We start from the raw sequence: 20,655 nt of genomic DNA on the forward strand, positions 1-20,655 counted from the left end.
CCACCTGGGAAGCCCTTGAGATGTAGTGTGGGTAGCTTCAAACTGACATTTGGAGTTACCAGGGAAGAGCAGCAGGACTTTGCCCTTTCCTTCGGATAGTTCACGAGTGTTTGGAGGAAAGAAGGCAGCAAACAGCAGTGCCTCCAGGAGGAAGCAGGTCTCCTGCAGCTGAGTGAGGACGAGGGTATGGGAGAGATGCCGGGGCTTCCAGAGACAGGGGCTCTCAACCATCTCCCTCCTTCTGAAATGAATCCATGAGAAGCCATGGCATTTTGGAAGTCCCTGGAGTGTACACCAGGGTTCTTATTTTCTTCTTGGTTGGTAAAGTGGCCATCGGCATCCACAGCTCAGAACAATCTTTCCCATCGTTTCCGGTGATTCTTCGTATTTCTGCTCTGGTCCTCGTCCCCCCAGGAAATCAGGAGCGAGGGATGGGCTGAGGTTAATGTGAACATGGTGTGCTCAGGGGCCTGCAGCAAGCTCCTTGCCATTGTAAATATTCACTGAGGAGGCAGGCCTGGAAATGGTCCACCTGGGGAGTTCACCTCCAGACAGACCCAGCACACTTTTCCTTGGGTCTGGACGGATGTCACAGCCCTGCATACAAACATGGGGCCTTGGCCTTCCACTCTGTGTAGCTCCACCAGTGGCTGCCGACCCCGGGCTCTGCCACCTAACTTGCAGCCCCCACCCCACTGCCACCCTAGTGTTCCTTTGTCTGCAACCCCAAAATACCCTGGACAGGAGTCAGGCAATTTTATTCATTATAAGGGGAAAAGTGATATTACTTTTTTCTTTGTCATTGAACAGATGTCCTAAGAACCTAAAAAGAGCCGGTGGATTATGGTAAAGGTGGAAATCAATGTTTGGGTCATTAGGGAGACTTTGAACAGGATGGGCTCCTCTGTTATTGAGTTTGAGGATGACGAAGCTGGACTGACTGGGGCAGGGCTGGCCTGAGCCCCTGGCAGCATGCACTGGAGTGCAGTTGAGGCCAGGTTTGCCCACTTATGGTCGGCATCTGGCGGTGTCCCCGGCACCAGCAAGCTCGGGGCCCCTGAGGGCACAGGCATAGATGTCAGGGCTGGCCCTTCCAGAGCGGGTATTTCCAGATACTTTGCTGACTCACTTCTAGTTCATCATCCTAGATGGAGCCCCAAAGCTCAGAAGGACATGCTCACTTTACCAAGCACCACGGTGGGTCTCAAGGTGCTTTTCCCTGGACCAGCAGTGAGGCCATCCCCAGTGCCCTCTGAGAGATGCTGGCCATGCCCTGCAGCAGGGATGGGGCACTGGCCTGCCAAGGGGTCTAGGCCCAGAACCTGCTACACACAGCATAACTGCCACATACGCAGCGAACACACCCGTGGGTACAAAGCAGCCCCAGAACACAGTACATATGTGTGTGTCACATGTTTCTGTTCATCTCTCACTTGCGTCCAACTCGTTGCGACCCTGTGGACTGCAGCCCTCCAGGCTCCTCTGTCCATGGGATTCTCCAGGCAAGAATCCTGGGGTAGATTGCCATTTCCTTCCCAACCCAGGGATCGAACCCAGGTCCCCTGCATTGCAGGCAGATTCTTTACCATCTGAGCCACCAGGGAAGCCCAGTTAAATATAAGGCAACATAAAATCCCTTCTACCCAGAGCAGGATTTTCCTGGAGTCCCCCACGTTCCCTTCCTTTCACTCTAACAATCTCTCCCCTGAGACCAGCAACGATGCTGGCGAGATGGGGAAGGTGAGCCTGCCAGTTCAAAGAGGTCTGTCCTCGGGATCCCATCTGGCCCTTGGATCCTCTTTGTGAACCCTCTTACTGACCTGGAAAACTCGAGCATGATATGGGCTCCGGCCACCACGGGGTGAGTCTTCTCCAATGCTTACCTCCTAGATGTGGTACCAAACAAGTCACTAAGTTTCAAATCAAGGGAACGAGAAGCAGGTGTTCCAGAAACAAAACAAACCAACAAAAATCAGAGCACATGTCCCCCCAGCAGGCACTGTCCAGAGATCCAGCAACCAGCAGGGCAGGTCTCACCAGGTGAGCACCTCCAGGACAGGCCAAAAGGAACAGGTTGTGACAGAGAGACTGGGATGCAGTGGGACAAGCCAGCCATTTCACAGGAGGGGAAGGGGCTGCGAGCCCTGCTCCAGGCAGACGGGGAAGGCTGCGGACTGGGCAGAGAGGTGGCCACAGGTCACTATGAAAAAACTTGGCCAAAGGGCTGGATGTAGAACCAGACTCCCAGTGTGGCCACTCACCGAGAAGAGGGGGCTTTGGGGGACTTGGCTTCCTGAGTGAAAAGACAGAACCTGCCCTCGCTTCCCCTCCTGTGAGCGGGGGATAGAAGACATTGCCAGAGTTCATCAAAGGGCCGAGAAACAGACCCTCCTGACCGGCCTTGGGAAGACGAGCTGTAAAAGGGAACAGCAATCCCAGCAGGGTTGCAGAACTGCCCCGCCACCCATGGCTGAGGACTCAGGAGTCTGCTGGTAGCCCTCACCTCCGGCTGTGGATGCAAAAGTGGATTGTTTAAAGGAAGGACAATCACTGATAAACGTGCAACTATTTAAAGCAGCAATATGGTGGCAGGTAAAAACAGAAGTGTATGTTTTTCTAATTCACCACTGGATGAATATCTGCAAAAGTGATGGCTGCTGAAAACAAACAAACGGACAGACTAGCCAAGGGAGCTGGAGGGCCAAGGGGCAGCTGTCAAGATAAATGGTGGATTAAGTGTGAATCCAGAACTCCTGGCTCTGATGTTTTTGTTCTGAAGAATTTTTCTTGTCCCCAAGGGGTATTTAAAGAGAAAGGTCTGATTTTCCCCTCTTGGGTTTTAAAGATCTTTAATCTCCTCTGACCGACCTGCCTACCTCTGGGAGGTGATGCTCCCAGGGTCTGACACTGGACTGAATTTCCCACAAGCTTTTGCCAAAGGAGGGGCTCTCTATGGCATCTGAGGGCCCCTGTCAGCAAGGTCATTTTGTAGGGAACACGACAAAAAGCAACGGCCCCTGTGCTGTCTTGTGTGGACGCCTGAGTGGCTTTGTCTCCATCCTCCATCCTTCAGCTGAGCTTTTACCTTTCCTGTGTGTTTGAACATCTTCATAATTCATTGTTGTATTAAAGGTATATTCATGGAAACCAATATTAGCAACAGTCATTCTCTGTGGTGTCAGGAAGGAGGAAGTAAGGCCAGGCAAGTAAATTGCCTGTGTGGCTCTTACCGCAGAGCAGTAAGTCAGGGTATCCTGTGCTGACATCATCACGTACCCACTAGACAGGTGTTATAACTCTGCTTTAGGGAAGAAAGTAGAACCAGACACTCAGAGAAATAGTAACTAGTTCAAGGGCTGAGCAAGGTCCCACCAGGGCTGGATTTGAGCAGGTATGTTCGTCCCAAGCTCCCTCTGTCTCCCCCAGGCTCTCAGGGATGGAGCCCGGGCAACATGCACCTGTCAGGCTTCTCACCTGCCCCATCCACACCCTGCCTTTTAAATAAATGGCTTATCTTAGGCCAGTTTAGCTCGGCAGGAAATGGACAGAGGTGGTGCAGAACTGACGGCTTCCTTATCAGCATCTCACGTGGGGTTCCTCTGTTCCAGGTGATGACCGGTGTTACCACAGCATCGTACTCTAAGCACCCTGTCCAGATCACCTTAGCAGCTGCCTGGGGCCCTCTATCTGCCCCAAGGTCCCATCCAGGATCCACCCAGCACTGGGTGGTCAGACCTCCTTGGGTTCCTCTGGGCTGTGACCGTGTCTTAGGTGTCCCTTGTTTCTGATGACTGACAGCTGCCAGGAGCCCTGGTTGGGTACAGAATGGGATGCTGTTGGATGCTCTCCTCCTGCTCAGACTGGGGTTACGGGTTTGGGGAGGAGGAGCACAGAGGCGAAGGTCAGGGCTGTACCCCATCAACATGATCTGTCGCTGAAGATGCTGACCTTGGTCGCCTGGCCGGGGTTGTGACTGTCGGATTTCTCCACCCCAGAGTCACTCTTCCTCCCTCTCTGTTTCATCCTCAGCCCTAGGATATCACTATGCTGCCCACTGTCTACAGGTGGGGCTTGTGCTTCTCTTCCCTGAGGGTGGAGGAACTACCTAGATAATTTGGAATTCGTCTGTATGGGAGATTTGTCTCTTCTCTCCAGGGAACTGATCCATCCGATCATTTATTTATCAGTATGGATCAAACATCCATACCAAACATCAGTATGGATGTTTATTTTACACTTTTACTTATAATCCAATACTACATTATTGGGTTGGCCAAAAAGTTCATTTGGATTTTCCATGCTGTCTTACAGAAAAACCCAAGCAAACTTTTCAGCCAACCCAATGTTTTATCATTTGACCATTGGGAGCATTTCCTATGTCCCCCTGACATGCCCCTCTCCTTTTGATCTTGGAGTATTTTTCCTTTCCTGTACTCTAAAATGCCACCCTAGGCTCGTCTTGTATATTTCCTGCCCAAGTTGTAAAGGCAGCTGCTTCCCCATGGAGGTCTAGTCCTTCCTCTTGGAAAAATGGTTTTAGAAACCGCAGTCTAGGCACTGGGTGTGCTTGTTGCTACTGGGGTGTCATTGGTTCTGGATTTTCTTGGTAACAGAGCCAGGAAATAGGAAATACACATGTGTATACTCACATGTTATTAGTTCTATATGTAGAAATACATGTGTCTACCCCTGGAGAAGGAAATGGCAACCCACTCCATTATTCTTGCCTGGGAAATCCCATGGACAGAAGAGCCTGGCAGGCTGCAGTCTGTGGGGTCACAAAAGAGCTGGACACAACTTATTGACTAAACAATGACAACATCTTTGTATATAGAAGTAGTCTGTTTATAAAATTATTTTTGTTTGTATCCATCTGTGCCTATATTAAGCTAAGCATGAGTTCATAATGATTCATCCCCAGGGGTAACCAAGGCAGGCTTCTGTGCGGCAGGGCCCTGTGACCAGCATGGGGAGAGGCCTGCAGGGAGGGAGAGGAGCATGGGGAAGGGGGTGCCTCTCAGGAGCCATGAGGTCTGGGACTCCTCTAAGCTCAGCTGAAGGATGGAGAATGGAGACAAGGCCACTCAGGCGTCCACACAAGATGGCACAGGGGCCATTGCCCCTGCTGATGTTTTTGTCGTGCTCTCTACAAAACAACCTTGCTGACAGGGGCCCACAAACGCCGCCATAGGAAGCCCCTCCTTTGGCAAAAGCTTGTGGGAAATTCAGTCTAGTGCCAGACTTTGGGAGCATCATCTCCCGGGGGTAGGGGGTCAGGGGAGGTATCTCCCAGCAGGGATGGAGCTCTGGGCTTTGCCACATGTCACTGAGACCTGGAGCCCAGCATCAGCCCCTTAGAGTTTCCATCTGTGAGCAAGGCCAGTGGACCCCAGCCAGGATGCCCACTCCACGCCCTGGTCCTAAGGCCTGGGTTCCATCTGTGACCCAAGTCAAGGCCAGGTTGGGGGGTGGCCTTGCGGGGGGCTGGGGGGGAGGGGCTGTGTTCCCATCAGGTTTCATTCATGCATGGGGGATACATTTGTTTCATAGCTGATATGTCTGCCATTGAGACCTAACTAACACCGTTTATTTTTCTTAATAAGTTAAAATAGAAAAGTTGCTTTACATGGATATGTGGAGAAAGTAACATGGAAACAGACATCACCCCATGTAAAATAGATAGCCCATAGGAATCTGCTATACGACTCAGGGAATTCAAACCCGAGCTCTGTGGCAATCTAGGAGGGTGGGATGGGGAGGGAGGTGGGAGGGTCAAGAGGGGGGGACGTATGTCTACCTATGGCTGATTCGGGTTGCTGAATAGCAGAATACCAACACAATAGTGTAAAGCAATTATCCTTCAATTGAAAATAAATAAAATTTTAAAGATAAATAAACAAAAGGGGGAGAGAGGGGTCATAGCAATGCACGTGGAACTGAACACACCTAAGAAATGCATGTGTGGGGCTGAGTGAGACGCGACCGCAGAGGGTCTCCCTCCCCGAAGGAGCCTGTTAAACTGCCACACGGTTGCCTCCTCCTCCCACGCAGCTCCTAGTGCCCGTTGGTGCACAGCGAGCAGGAGACAATAATAAATAAGGGAAATCAGCTTTGCGATAATGCAAAGAAATGTAATTCAGCCCGACAGATATTGGTGCTAGAGGAAAAATGAGCCATAAAGCACCCAGCGTGCTCTAGATTCCAGAGAGATGGTTGTAGAGGCAGAGAGTGCATCCCTCATGCTCCTTGGAGATGGGAGTCTGGCACCAGCCTTGTGTCCTGCCCAGTCCATCCCAGCTGTACCTGGACCCGGCCAGAGCCACGTGGATGTGGACTCATCCAACCTTAGCGGTTCCTGCCCCTAAAATAAGATACCGTAGAAATAACATTAATAATAAAAATACAAAATACCCTTAAGAAAAACAAAGCAATGGGAACTTTTGGTGGTCCAGTGCTTAGGACTCCATGCTTTCATTGCTAGGGCCCAGGTTTGATCCCTGGTCAGGGAGCTAAGATCCCCCAACCCATGTGGTCGAAAAAAGAAAAAAGAAAGAAAATCAAAACAGGGATATATTGCAGAGAAAGTCATGTTTTTCCTGAACCTCAAACAACAGTAGGTATTTTGCAGCCAAAGGAAATGAGGACTTTGGCAAAAGCTTGTGGGAAAGTCAGTCCAGTGCCAGACCCTGGGAGCATCATCTCCCAGGGGTTGGGGGTCAGGGGAGGTACCCCAGCAGGGATGGAGCTCTGGGCTTTGCCACGTGTCCCTGAGACCTGGAGCCCAGCATCAGCCCCTGAGAGGTTCCATCTGGGAGCAAGGCCAGTGGACCCCGGCCAGGACGCCCACTCCACACCCCAGTCCTAAGGACCCCATCATCTGTGGATTTCACGGGCCTTCCCCCCTACAGGGTCACCCCAGCCTCCTTTATCTTGCCGCTGTTTCATTATCTCTGCCTGACACTGAGCCACCAAAGCAAATGCACAGGTAAATGCAGAGGCAGATGTGTATGTGAAACTTTCTGGTTGCAGGGACAAAACCCCCACCCCCTCTGCCAGCTCCCCAGCACTGATGCCTGAACCAACCCTCCGGGGTTTTCACCTCCTTTGGGTTCATCCTGCTCTCTTCCTTTGGGCTTCCTCTCCTCCCTGCTCCCTGTGGGACCCCCTGCTCATTTCTTCTGGGTGTCTGCTACCCAACATGGTGGCCTCCAACATTTAGTTATTTACATTTAAATTAATTTAAATCAGATGATATTAAAAACTCACAGTCGCACTCACCACAACCCCACTGCTCTGTAGCTGCAGGTGGCTCGTAGCCACCGGGCTGGGCAGAACAGACTTAAGCGCCTCCATTACAACAGAGCTGCCCTGCCTTAGCAGGCAGATTTTCTTTCCACTGAGCCACCTGGGAAACCCACTGCCTCAGGTACCATTGCTGTCTATTCTTCTGCTGTGGTTGAATGTTGGGATGACTTCCAGGTCAGGGCTACGATGTCGGTATGGCTATCCCTGGGGGACCTCCACCCTCATCTGCCATCACTCAGGGGGCCGGCCCTCCATGATGTCACAGTTGAACCATATACGGTCCCCACAACCCAGTGCCCCGCTGGTCATGGGGACAAGGAGGACGGGGCTGGCGGTGGGGAGGTGGGCACCACCACAAAGCACCAAATCCAACACAACACCCAAAGCCTCCGCGATCCCCTCCAACTCATGACCCCACGGAATGTGAATCTAGTGAAACCAACATGTCGTTGTGCAACTGGGTGACCAGAAATAGAGGCGTTGGTCTCAACCAGAGTCATTTCCCTGGTGGGTGAATTTACCACCCCCTCCATGGCGGGAAGGGAGCATGGAGCACCCAGATCCCCAGCCACTGGCTGAAGAGTCTCAGCGTCCTCAGCAGACTGGATGATCTTAGATGGCAGGCTCCTCTCCAGGTGTAAGAACTACATTTTCCTTCCCCGTGGGCCCCTATGCTGTAAGGACTAGAGGAGGTGACCATGAACACACTATAGAACTATCATTCGAGTGTCTACCAGGCAGAAGAAGGCACCAAGTTATAATGTCCCCACCCTCCATCCTGGTGCCTGAGACCCAGGACTCCAGGGGCTGGGCATCCCTGGAGCTTTGCTCTCTTTCTTTTAAGCTTTGCCTGCCTTGCAGGGCAGGGGCGGCGTGGGGGGTGCGGAGGGGAGAACAGTGGTGAGTGACAGCCCTTCTGCCTCCCCTCCCATAGGCTGGGAGCGTGCATGGCCTCCCATCGGCCAGTACCCTCTCTGTTCCCCTCGCTCATCTTGGCTCCCTTTCTCTTCTCCCTCCTCCCTCTGCAGACGAACAAAGCCGTGGCCAAGGGGGACTTCCACCAGGCCAGCACCAGCTCCCGGCGGGCCCTCTTCCTGGCCGTGCTCTCCATCACCATAGGGACCGGCATCTACGTGGGTGTGGCCGTGGCCCTCATCGCCTACCTCTCCAAGAGCAACCACCTATGAGCTTCCCCGGGCACACGAGGAGCCTGGGCCAGTCATGTGCGGATGCAGAGGAGCAGGGCTGGCCAGGGTAGACACACAGGTGGAGATACACCTGTGTGAAGCTGTCACAGTGTAAGTCATCGCCAATGACGCCACGAAACGCTGGGATTTATGGATTCCCTTTGTTTTCACCCTTTCATATCATTTTCACAGCACTGTGTAGAGCTTGGGACAGATGGGGCACTGCTGACCCATTCCCAGTGGATGCTCCGAAGATCCTGACCCTCAAGGCCATCTCCTTGCGGAGATGGTGGATTAATGGCCAGTGCCCAGGATGCCAGAGCATTAGCAACAGACAAACAGGAACACGTGTTCATTTATTTATTTATTTATTTTGGAATATGGTGCAACAGGAAGAGGGCAGGGGACACATGCTATCCTGCCGGTGGCCCTGCCTGACAGCACCGCCCCCTCCGTCCATGCATCGTCCCTGCAGGAAGGAAATAGGCCAGGCAAGGGGAGAGATAGAGCAGCTGCTGGAAGGACCCCCAGCTGTCACAGGTCTTCAGACGAGTCCAGCCCTGAGAATGCAAAACCAGAATCGCCCCCAGGCCCAGAACGTCGCTCCCTCCACGCTGTCCCCGGCCGAGGAATGTCAGGCCTCCTCTGGAACACGCCCACCTCCGCAGCCACCACGCAGCAATATGCAGTCCTGGGGTCCTCGTTGATCTGGGGCCAGGGGCAGGCCGGCCCCTCCCCGGACTCTTCCCCGGAGGACCCAGGTTTGCTCCAGGAACTCCAAGCCCAGGAGCCGCGGACACCCCGGGGTATGCTTCTCCCCACCTGCTGACACCTTGGTGACGACAGTGACACTAGTGATCTTACTGAGGACACGACTAAATGAATAGCTATTTTCTTGTCATTTTTTTAAGTGCAACTGTTGCTTCCTGCTGCTTCAGTTATCAGATGAATGCTGAGAAATAAGTAATCACAGACATTTTAATACCATTTCATGGCTGTTTCACGAGTGTTCATTATTTAACAAAAATTATCTTTTAGATTTTTTGTTTTTTCTTTTAGCTTAGACTCTCTGATTAATATCAATCCTGGGGTTTCACTGAAGCTTTTTTCTTGTTGTTTAAGTGGCTACAGAGCCACCAGGAGCAGTAGCGGGGCGTCCTGGGGTTGGCGGGGGGTCACAGCGTCCCCAGGCACTGACGTTCCCACGTGAACATGTCCGTAAATATTTTATCCTGATACCTCAGCGCATGCGGAGGACTTCGCTCCAGAGCAGGGGTTCCGCCCATGGCACTTAGGATGGCCCTGCTGCCTGGGTCCCAGCCCCAGAAATCTTAAATGATTGATCAGGGATGCAGCCTGGTGATTTCAGGGTGCAGTGGAAATTAAGAACCACAGTCCTGGGATAAGGACTCAGGTTTGATCCCCTCACCTGCTGCTCTTCTCGCCGACCTTAAACACTTCCTGGTGGCTCAAAGGTAAAGAATCTGCCTGCAATGCAGGAGACACAGGTTCGATCCCTGGGTCAGGAAGATCCCCTGGAGAAGGAAATGGCAACCCATTCTAGTTATTCTTGCCTGGGAAATCCCATGGACAGAAATCCATGCAGGCTACAGTCCATAGCGTCGCAAAGAGTCGGACATGACTGAAGCGACTTAGCACACACCCATTCTGAAAATTATTAGCACTGCCTTCCTCGGTCAAAACTGAGATCCATCAGGTATTTGCATCTATGGATGCTCCAAACACATGCCCTAGGGACTTCCCTGGTGGTCCACCAACCAGCGTGAACCAACACTTGGGGCACAAGTTCAATCCCCGGTCAGGGAGCTAAGATCCCATAAGCCACACGGCGTGGCAAAAAAAAAAAAAAAACCAACAACAAACCAACCACACTCAAAACAGGATATATGGAAGAAGCCCAGAGATTTCTGGAAGAGTTGGAGTAATCTGATGCGAGAGACTGGATTTGGGACCGAACCAACCCAGGTTTTAGCTGTGATCCTGGGCAGGTGGGCACACTTCTTGGTCCTCATCTCTCGGGGAAGGTGATGAGAGAGGATGCTGCTGAACGCAGGCTGAAGGCCAGGTTCAGCCACCGGGTGCAGAGATGGGTGGTCACAGGCCCCAAGGACCCGTCCCCCAGCTTGGTGCCACCCTCCCATCCTTTCAACTTAGCCTCTCCAGTTCATTCATCATGAGCCATTGTGTGAAGTGCTCTTTGTATTTGTCCTAAAATGCCTATTTTTCACTCAAGCGGTGCCCAGAGTTGCCTATCTTTGGCTTTGATTATGTCCCTCCCACCCACCCTGCCACCATCGGGGGCTCTATTCCCCTCAGGGCTGCCACCGCACCTCCATCCTCTGTCCCCTCAGCCTACGTCTGAAACACTCAGGCCTCCCCATGCCCTCAGCCCCTCCAGGCCTTCCCAGGGCCAGCACCATGACCACACATGGTGCCTTGTGGCCTTGAGGGTGTGGGGGTCAGGGCCAAACCATCAGAGGACGACTGATGATCGGCCGCATGTGGCCCTGAAGCTCACTTAAGGATGGCCCCTGTGGCCCCCTCGGCCTTGCCGGGGAGGGGACTGTGTCAGTCGCTGCTGCCCGCATGCCATCTTCTAAGAGTATGAGGCTGCCGTGCTCCCTAGACCCAAGCTGACCCGCAATCACAGGCAGGCCTTGCCCCAGCCCTTGGGCCCTTTCCCCACAGAGTCCTGAGAGTGCCAAGCGTTTGGGAGTCAGAGCTGAGGGTCAGAGAAGGTGATGCGCCCAGCACCACCAACGCAGCAGCTGTAGAGCGGGGACAGGCCCACCCCGGTGGCCCCTGCAGGCCACAAAGTGCCCGGTGGAAGTTGCCTCCTCGGTCTCCCTGAGGGCACAGCCTCCCGTTGGCCAGCTCACTGCATTCTTGTCAAAACCCTTTCTGCAATGGAGACCAGAGCCTGTAATCTCCCCAGAGTCACACTCCCCGGAAACAGCAAAGTCAGGCTGCCCCTGAACAGCCAGATCCTAATCCGTCACCCCTCTTATGGCACATGGCCTTAGCCGTGGTTCTCAAAGAGTGAAATCACATCTGGGCCCAGATGTTAGTGGGTCAAGACTTTTAGGGATCCAAAAAGACTTTGTGTATGTTCTCAGCATGTCTCTGGCAGTGGTGGTGGGGTGAGTGGGGCAGGGTGGGCAAGAACCTAGGTGACCTCCATGGAAATGTCGTCTTCGCACAAGTGAGGCCCTCCCACATCCTTGCAGATGCCTGTGGCCTGCTGGTCTCCTGCTGCCCTAGACCCCTCTCTCCCCTGCTTCCCTGGGCATCCTGATTCACCAGGTATCCCCACCTCACCAGGTGCCCCCACCTCACCAGGTGCCCCCACCTCACCAGGCGTCCCCTCAGTGTCTCAACGTCACCAGGTGTCCCCAGCCTCACCAGGTGCCCCCAACCTCACCAGGTGTCCCCCCACTAGGTACCCCTACCTCACCAGGCTTCCCCGCTTGCCCAGTTATTCCAACTCTCTCCAGGGAACGAGGCCGGGTCCTAAGGAGAGCCTTGTGGGGGAAGCCACGCCCCTCAGTCACTGCGCCGTTAGCGCTCGGCAGAGACCCCGCAGTGGGGCCACACGGCCGCCTGGGAACAGGGCCCACTGACACTGAGAGCTGAGCAGGTCATCCCTCAGCCCTGCCAGTCGTCCTGCCCCTCTCCAGATGCTAGAGGCCACCTCACATTTGGGGCAGACTCTGGGTTTAAAATCATCCATGGGCCGCCTTCTCATCAACCAACAGCTGCTGTCCCTTCCAGACATGAATGCCCAGTGGCCACTGCACTAAGCTGCCTTTCCAGGGCCCCTGAGACTTTGTAGGAGCCCTCAGGGGCCCTGCAGACTGGCTTCAGCACCAGCCCTGAGGACAGTTTTGTTTCATCCCCTCAAAGTCCACCTGCCTTTGTTGCCACGGATGTTGACATCTGTTGACCCACTTTGTCAATAAACCATTAAGTGTAGATTCAGACCCTGAGCTAAGGTTGACCTCTCCAAAAGGCAGCTGTCCCATCTCTGACCAACTAGAGACCACGCTCACATCGGTGCTCTGCTGTCGATGACCTTGGCGCCAGAAAAGGCGTGAGGCCTGGGCTGTGATGACTCCCCCTGGCCTCTTGAGAGCCCCTCCCTGGTCTTCAGAATCAGCTGAGCTTCCCCCCAATGATCAAGGGCCTCACCCCCTGGGATTCTTACCCCCTGAAGATTCTGCTCCTGGTAGCAAAGCAAAGGCAGATGCCAAACCCACAGACACCTGGGCCTGCGGACAGCCAGCTCCCCACTAGACAAGGGTTCAACTCAAGTAAAGAATTTGTCATCTCGCTGACCCACGGGAAAGGGCCGGAGTTCCACGTGGGTGAGGATGCACAGGGCATTTGAGGAACGACAGGTGCCGCAGCCTCAACACAGTTTCCAAGGTGGATGACAAGGGCAAGTACAGCTGTCCCGCTCAGCAGGGTGTGGTGACCCCTGGGACTGGGGCTCCCTGCCGGTGTCCTGAATGAGTCACAGGGCAGGGAAATCCCTTGGGCTCTGAAGATCTGACCGAATCTGCTGGATGGAGAAGACAGCACGGGGATTAGGATGTGTGGTTGGGGTGACGGGAGCAGAATGTGGGGACCTTCAAGGAGAAGCCCCAGGTGGACACCCTCAGAGGTTGGGTTGGGGGGCAGCCCGGGCTCTCCAGGGGGCGGGTATACTGGTCTGAAATGGCTCTGGCTTCCTGCCCCCACCCAGCCCAGCAGCAAGCAGCCTCCAGATTACTCCGGCCTTGGGCCGCGGTTCCTCTTTGCCTCTCTGCACCAGCCCCTGACCACCGAGATGACTGTCCCTTTAGCTGAGCACAGCCAGCATCCTCGTCACCCAGGGGTGCACTTCCCACCAGCAGCCAGCAAGGGGGGCTGCGCGTCCCTGCCAGAGAGAGAGAGAGAGTTTCATGTGTCTGAATTCAGCCTCCGCCAGGCACTCTACTGACCAGCAGAGACTGATTGAGTTCAAGGTGCTTGGTGGGGGCCATGTAAATGCCAGGGAGGGTATTCACTGCCCCGTGGCCTCTAGGGGACCTGAGTTTTCACTGGAATCAGGTCATTTGGGGCCAGTTTAATGATAGGTAGATAGACGATAGATAAAATACCTGCAAGTCTTTGGTAGGGGGGTCCCACAAAATCCTAGCATGACATGCAGCTCTCCATTCCCTCAGGCCTTCAGTTGTGACTCCTCAGGTGGCCAAAGTCCAGCTCATGACTCAGCTGAACAGCATACAGTGTCCTGGGCTGCCGTCTGTCTGCCTCCACCAGAGAATCCATATTTGGGCTCCAGCTCCTCGCAGGTGGAACAAGTTGGGGAAGACTGAGCACCTTCTCAGTCACCTAGTGTGATGTTTTTGTTCCCCGGATGTGGCCTCAGCACATTCTATAAAGTGTGTGTTTTCTGGCCTTGGGAGCAGAGCTTCCTAGTGGATGGAGCTCTTGCTCCAGGAATGAGGTGAGCGAAGGGCTATAAAATCTCCCAGCTCAGCCACATTTTCTCACTCAAGAGGCCCTGTGAAAGAGGAGCTGGAAATGACCAGTGTCCAACAACAGCATCAGATTTAGAAACAGATTCAGGCCACTTCAGCCTCCCTAGCCCTCACATTGGCCCATATGGGCAAAATGTAGGACCCCATGACGGAGCTCCTCAGGCCCAAAGAGAAGCCCAGCTGGTCCCATTCCCAAACCAGCCCTCCATCTGGCATTCTGGGGGCTCTCAGATCCCAGGTCTTTTAAAAATTACACGAGCCTTATATTTGAAGAGGGCATGGCAAGTAGAGTCAGCTTTGTACCCACAGCAGTCCTGTGCCAGGCCCATCGGATCCACAGTTTCAGATGGAAATGGAGATCACAGAGGCTGTTGCCTCAATGTCACCTGTGAGGAGGGGACAGATCTGACCTCGGGCTCCATCCCCAGCTCGTAGCTGGGATGTCAGATCCCATGACCAGAGCTGGCCCAGGTGGGGTGTCATCCCTTCCCCCTCTCCAGAAAGAGTGGGGAGGGGGTTTGAAAACCAAGCTGGATGCGGGTCAGCAGGTCAGCAAAGGACATATCTATTCTGGGTCCTTCCGCGTCGCTTCGGCACCGAACCCGAGGTGCAGCATCTCAGGGCTGCCGGACAGGAGTTTGTCGAGCGCCTACCATGTACAAGGACAGCAAGGGGTCCTCGGGGGACCGAGGCAGAAGGAGATCAGATCTGGGGATGTGCTCAGTCTAGCTTGACCAGGCCCACTGTAGTTTTTGTCCATCTGTATCTGGTGGACATGCATCCTGGAAAGGTCTTGGATGGGAAAAGGCCAAGGACCTGGACACGACCCAGGCCAAGCAGAGAACCAGACAAGCCCCCCTAGAAATGCCCTGATCCTGAGACATGGAGCTCACTGGGGGGCCTGGGCATGGGCAATTCAGCCCTCACTCCGGGCGGAGGCCTCCTCTGAGGGTGAGAGGTGGAGGGGGGCAGCTGTGTGCTCAGGGACAGATTCCAGCCTCGGCCCCAGGAGGCCTGTCCTCACCCCTGCCCTTGCTGATACCCCAGCATCCTGCACCCGTCTGGTCGGGGCCCCCAGCTTCCACACACCCCGGCCCCACCCACACAGGCATCCGGCTGAGACGGGCGCGCCCTCCAGGGTCCAGGCGGTGCAGCTGTCGCCAAGCCTGGCCTTCGGGCTCCCGTGGGCTCCCAACTCTCTCCTCCTCGGCTGGGCACACAGGGTCTTTGCCCCCACACCCCTTGCCTGCACTCAGCGGAGTTGACTGCACCCGCCACCATCAGTCCTGCCCCGGAGGGAACGTTAACTAACTGAGTCTCAAGATGGCGGAGAGCAGAAACACACATCCCAGAAGATGCCTGTCAATGTCCATTCAGACCTGGTTCAAAGGAGGAAAAGCTAAACAGTAGTAACGCTTCCTTAGGTGATGAAGAAGATGGGAAGCAAGTGGAGGCGTGGGGCGGGGGCTGTGGTTCTCAAACTGTTATACTGGTCACTATGCGTCTAGTTTGTTTCATGGTTAAAAAAAGCTCAGAGGTTGAGCTTGTGCCAGGTATTCTGCTGAGCTTGAGGCACCAGGAGGTTCAGAAGACATAGCCCCTGAGCCCAGGGGTCACCGTCTCCACTCCCAACAGGAGGGGCTGGGTTCTCCCCTTTGCGGGTATGTGATGGACCCTCATCACTTGGGGGCAGGGTGGGCACAGGCCAGGAAGGGCACAGCCTGCTATGGAGACGGGAGTCCCGGGGCGGTGGTTGCCTCACGATCACTAATTCAGCCCTGCATCCTGCTCGCTGATATAATGTGCCTTCCTCTGCATTTTCCATTTCTTCTGAGAACATCTCATTTTATGCACACGTGTATTCCCTCAGCACCAGTCATTTGGGAAGCAGTTTAAGTGTTGTATTAATACACAGCTTGTTGAAATCTGATTAAATTTGATCCTCTTGAGAAAGCCCTGTGATGCAGTTGCAGGTGCGATTAGTTCTCTGTCTCACAAACAGGGAAACTGAGGCTCGGAGGCTGAACGGAGCTCATCTCAGAAGACAAGGCACTTCCTCTTCCTACAAGGGACACAGGACAGCCACTGAACCAAGATGTGGGTTTTCTCTGCATCTGAGAACCCACCCACCCACTTAAAAAGAAACATTCAAGGTGTTCTGTAAGGGAAGCCCTAGTCGCTCCCTCACCCCTCACTCCCATGTGCTCTGGCCCGCCAGCATCCTCTGAGAGCTCAGAGCTGCAACGTGGGGGGAAAGTTGCCTTTAAAATTAGAGAAACCTCGGTAGAGGCGTTCGGGTTTGTGGTGCTGAGCTGAGAGGGTCCGCCTGGAATCTTCAAGAAGGAGAAAGTATGCTCCTGGCGCTGCTGCAGGAAGGAGTGGCGGTCTCCGCAGCGCCGGTCCTCAGGGCAGCAAGGACATGGGGGCAGCCGGATGGGGCATTCAGCTGTGCGTCTGACAGGTTCTGTGCCAAGAGCCCTGACTACAGGGTGGTCACCTCCGGGGACGGCAGGCCAGGCAAGTGGCGGCGTCTGCTCTCTCCCCACAGATGCTGATAACGCGAAACAAAACAATTAGCAGCTTTCGCCTCCAGACAGGGGCATCACGTCTCCTAGCTCCTGTCTCCCCAAGGCGGGCACGTCCTCACCACTCTGCCCTGAGACCCTCATAGATCCTTTGGGAGCCGGGCAAGGAGTGAACCCACAACGCTGTCTTCATGCGGGCCGCGAATGACTCTCCTTGGACCTGGGGCAGAACTGGGGCCAAGCATAGGGACTAGGACGGCTAGACCTGCAGGACTTGTTACATCTGCAGGTGCCCAGGTCCCACGTTGGGGTTGTGAAGCAGCACAGTGGAACCTGGGGCCAGGCGTCCATGTCTCCAGAGAACTGTGGTGATTCTGATACACAACCAGCTTGGAAATGGCCAGACATCTGAGAAGATGGCCAAGTCTGGGACGAGCTCCTAGAGGGTCACAAAGAAGGAGGATATGTAAGGAAGGTGCTGAGGACAGGCCTGTCCCCGGCCCCGGGAGCCCCCCTCTTCACTCACACCTGCACCCGAGGCCCCCCCAAGGCTGTGTCCCCTCTTCCTCCCAGCTCCCAGAGCACCGCCTGCCACCTCCCTGCAGGCAGCAGTGACAGCTGCGTCCTCACCCCAGGGACGTGGGCCAGCGAGGCCAGCCAGCACCTGGTCCAGGATTTGGGAAGTGGCTCTGCCTTCCCCACGCTCCTCACCACCTGCAACTAGATCCAGGGACAGGCCACGAGGCCTGGGGCGAAGGACACAGAGAACACACCCCCGGGAGGAGCCTCCCAATGGAGGCAGCCGCCTGCCAAACTGCTCAGTAAATGAGCACCAATATCCGTGCTTTAGAGTCTGGACATTGGTCTTTCTGCTGCAGCAGCCCACAGCCCCCCAGGGAGACAGACCTGGGTGACCTGCGTGACCTGCCGAATGTCTCACAAGGAGAAGGTTGTCGCGAGACCCATCCGTGTGAACAAAGCCAGTCGTTCAAAAGAGGAGAGAGGACTGCACACCTATTACCAGGTTGAGTCCAGGAAGGCACATGCCTAGGGTGGGAGAAGCAGCCCGCCAGGGTCCTGGAGCCTCCTTAAGTCTCGCTGGTTAGGAGCCTCCAGAACACGGACAAGGGGGAGAGGCGACAGTCCCACACTCTGAAGACTCAACTTCCCAGAATAAACATCTGACCACGCGTGACCCGTGATCATCTACCGTGATGAGGACTAACAGCCCTGCCTCTGCTCAGCTGGGTGAAAAACAGTCTGGAAAAGCTGCAGGGGATACAGATGACCACGTCTCGCTCTAATTAGGAGACCGGGAACAGCAGGGCAGGCGACATTCATGACATTCATGACAAGGACGGGGACCCAGCTGTCAGCGCCCCTCTGGAGGGCATTGGGCGCTTGCTGCCCCACCTCCCGCGTGCCCTTGGCATGTCCGCAGCTGGCATGGGATGCGTCACATATTTGGCCTGGCCCCCAGACCATCATGTGTGCTGACAGGAGCCAGGAAAACTCAGCCCCCTTTGAAGGAGACTGTGGGAGCTGCTGGGCTGAGGCTGGGGACAGTCTCCATAGGGCCCTGAACAGTGAAACCCGCCCTGGGTTGTGGGTGCCCATGTATGGAGCACCCTGTCACCCCCACTTTCCCTGCCTCATGCCAAGGGGCCATGGCCCTCGGGGCCACCACAGGGCCAGTGGAGGGGGCAGAAGGGATAACTTCCATGCTCCAGGAAGGCCCAGGAACTGCAGCAAACCCTGGGCCCTGCCTCTGCTCCCGAGAGCGGGCACTGGCAGCCCCGGAAGCCCACCTCGCCCTCTCACTTGCTCCGTGACTTAGGGCAAGTTACTCAGCCTCTCTGAGCCGCTCACCTCACCTACAAAGCAGGGATGGCTACCTGCACTTATTTCACAGGCTGCTGGTGTTCGGGCCACTAGCCCACACCTGATGCCATGGAAGTGCCATCACGTCCTCACCCGGCACAGGGCATGGACAGTCATCACTGGGCTTGGGTACATCACTGGTCCTCTGTGAACCTCTGTTTCCTCTTCTACCACCCCTGGTGGTACTACTGGGAGGGCCCAGAGGACACATATGGGTTCCTACCAGGAGCACCCAGGGACCCTCGGGTGTCACAGAAGGAGAAGCTGCCAGGAGCTCCTGGAGGTGCCCGAGGCTCAGAGCAGAGCTGCCCAAGCTCCACATGGGCGAGGTGACTGATGTGAAAGTGCGGAGGGCCCTTCACTCTCCAGAGCCCTGTGGCCATGGCAACCCTCATCAGGAGCTCCATCCAAGGATGATTAAGGAACATTCACACTAATTAAGAGTCCAAACATCCCCGATCCATGTCCGGGGAGGGCTGTGGCTCACACAGGCTCCTTTCCAGCCTCTTGGGCTCAGCTCGAGGCTCGGGTGCTGGGTGGAGGCTGACCCTGAGGGTGGAGTTCTGACTCTGCTCCCAGCCTCCTGAGCGCTGGGGGTGTGGAGTGCACCCAGAAACCCTCTTGTATTAATATGCCTCCATTTTCCTCCCTCCTCCCACCAGCATCCTTGCCCCTACCTCTGCCTCCAAACTGCCGCCTCAAGGTCATGCTGGTGCCCCTATCTCTCCATTACGAACAAGAGTCACGTTCTGTTTGAGCAAAAACTATGCCAAGATAGAGTCCCTTCTAGTCACTTGAGGACACGTGACAAGTGGAAAGAGAAGCCAAGTCCCAGAAACTCCCCTCAAACAACAGCAGTGAGCCTGGGTGTGTGGGCCTCCAGGAGGAGGTGACCAGGAACACAGGGGATGTGGGTGGGGGTTCCAGGGGGTCCCTGTGTCTATAGTGGGGTCACCTGGACCCCAGACTCCACCTGGGAAGCTGAAGCCACACCCATGGCCCCGGCAGGGCAGCTCTTTGTGGAGACAGTGGGTGCGAGGGCAAGAGCCAGGCAGGTTGGCACCCCTGTAAGTCACAGCGGCTGGTCCAGGAATGAGGCTCCCCCGGGAGGGAACAGCCCAGCCCTTCCTCCGAACCCAGGCTGCAGTTTCTCCCCACCAGGGTCCGCCCTGCTCAGGGTACAAGTTACGTAAGCTTGGGTAACAGCCGCCAAGCCTGCAGCCCCGTTGTCCCGGGGTGGACGCGGGTGAGCGTGTTCCTGCCCACAGGACCAGAGCCAGGGGCCAAGGGCTCAGACAGGCTCCCAATACGTGCCGTTACCCCTTCCCTTGGGGTGTGCCGGACATAACACCCTTCACGCCCAGCACCCCGCCCCCTGCATGGCAACCACGGTCTTGCACCCTCCGCCCAGCAAGCCCTGCAAGGGAGTCTGGGCTCCGCTGTGCCCCAGACAGCACCTAGTCTCTGGAGGACTTGACCACATGCTCCCCTTGAAACAGTGGGTGCTCAGGTCAGAGGCCAGAACCCTGTTTTCAGGAAGTCACGGAGGGCTTCCTGAAGGAAGGGGGAAATGGGGGGAAGAATCCTGGGACATTTTTTAGCCCGGCTTCAGGGCAAACCACTGAACCCTGGCTTTGGGAGCCACATCTGTGCGGGGAAGGTTGTAGTCTCGGGAGCCCTGCCTCCACCCAAGTTTCATCTGAGAGATGACCATCTCCTTGGACACGGGACAAGGCGAGCCTCAGCCTTCCCCACCCAGCAGGGCTGCTAGAGGCCCAGCCTGTCCTCCCAGCAGAAAGGCCTCTGGCTTGCTGTTGGATGGCTCTTGGTGTGGGGAGGCTCCCTGGGCTAAGAGATGGGGCTGATGGAAACCTTGCCTCTTGCCTGCGTCCCGCTACAGAGCTTGGCTCCAATCTTGATGATGTGGTTCCCTCCCTACCTACTCCCTTTCTTCATCCTCTGCCACTAGCTGGCCTCCTGGTCAGAAGGAACTGATGATCCACAAGCAACAGGGGGCCCTTCATCGCCAAGATCCACTTCCTCCCCTGCCTGGAGCCTCCAGTCATCCCCCTCCACCTGGGGTATCACCAGGGCCTGGGTGGGTCGAGGACCCTCCAAAACACCCTGGGTCCATCCTGGGACAGTGCCCGGCCCCAGCCTGTTGCGTCCCAACCCAGCAACATGGTCCCTGAGTGTCCAGTTTGCACAGCT

General features: G+C 55.4%; 1 protein-coding gene and 1 long non-coding RNA gene across 3 annotated transcripts in view; one reads left to right on the top strand and one right to left on the bottom strand.

Annotated features, from left to right (window-relative positions):
- Nucleotides 1-10,767, top strand: part of SYNDIG1 (synapse differentiation inducing 1) — a 104,682-nt gene extending 93,915 nt beyond the window's left edge. Inside the window, exon 4 of the mRNA XM_061126499.1 lies at nt 8,334-10,767. Coding sequence (XP_060982482.1) covers nt 8,334-8,492 — 159 coding nt within the window. The 3' untranslated portion in view covers nt 8,493-10,767. The remainder of the gene's footprint in view (nt 1-8,333) is intronic.
- LOC133044784 (uncharacterized) overlaps nt 1-20,655 on the bottom strand; it is a 58,057-nt gene that overhangs the window by 8,723 nt on the left and 28,679 nt on the right. The window contains exon 3 of one of the 2 annotated variants that reach the window (XR_009690056.1): nt 16,982-17,002. The exons of the other annotated variant lie outside the window; for it this stretch is intronic. This is a non-coding gene — a long non-coding RNA (uncharacterized LOC133044784). Of the gene's footprint in view, nt 1-16,981; nt 17,003-20,655 lie in introns of those variants that run through there. 2 annotated transcript variants of the gene reach the window in all.

This window comes from Dama dama, chromosome 23, assembly GCF_033118175.1.
Source record: "Dama dama isolate Ldn47 chromosome 23, ASM3311817v1, whole genome shotgun sequence".
Taxonomy (NCBI): Eukaryota; Metazoa; Chordata; class Mammalia; order Artiodactyla; family Cervidae; genus Dama; species Dama dama.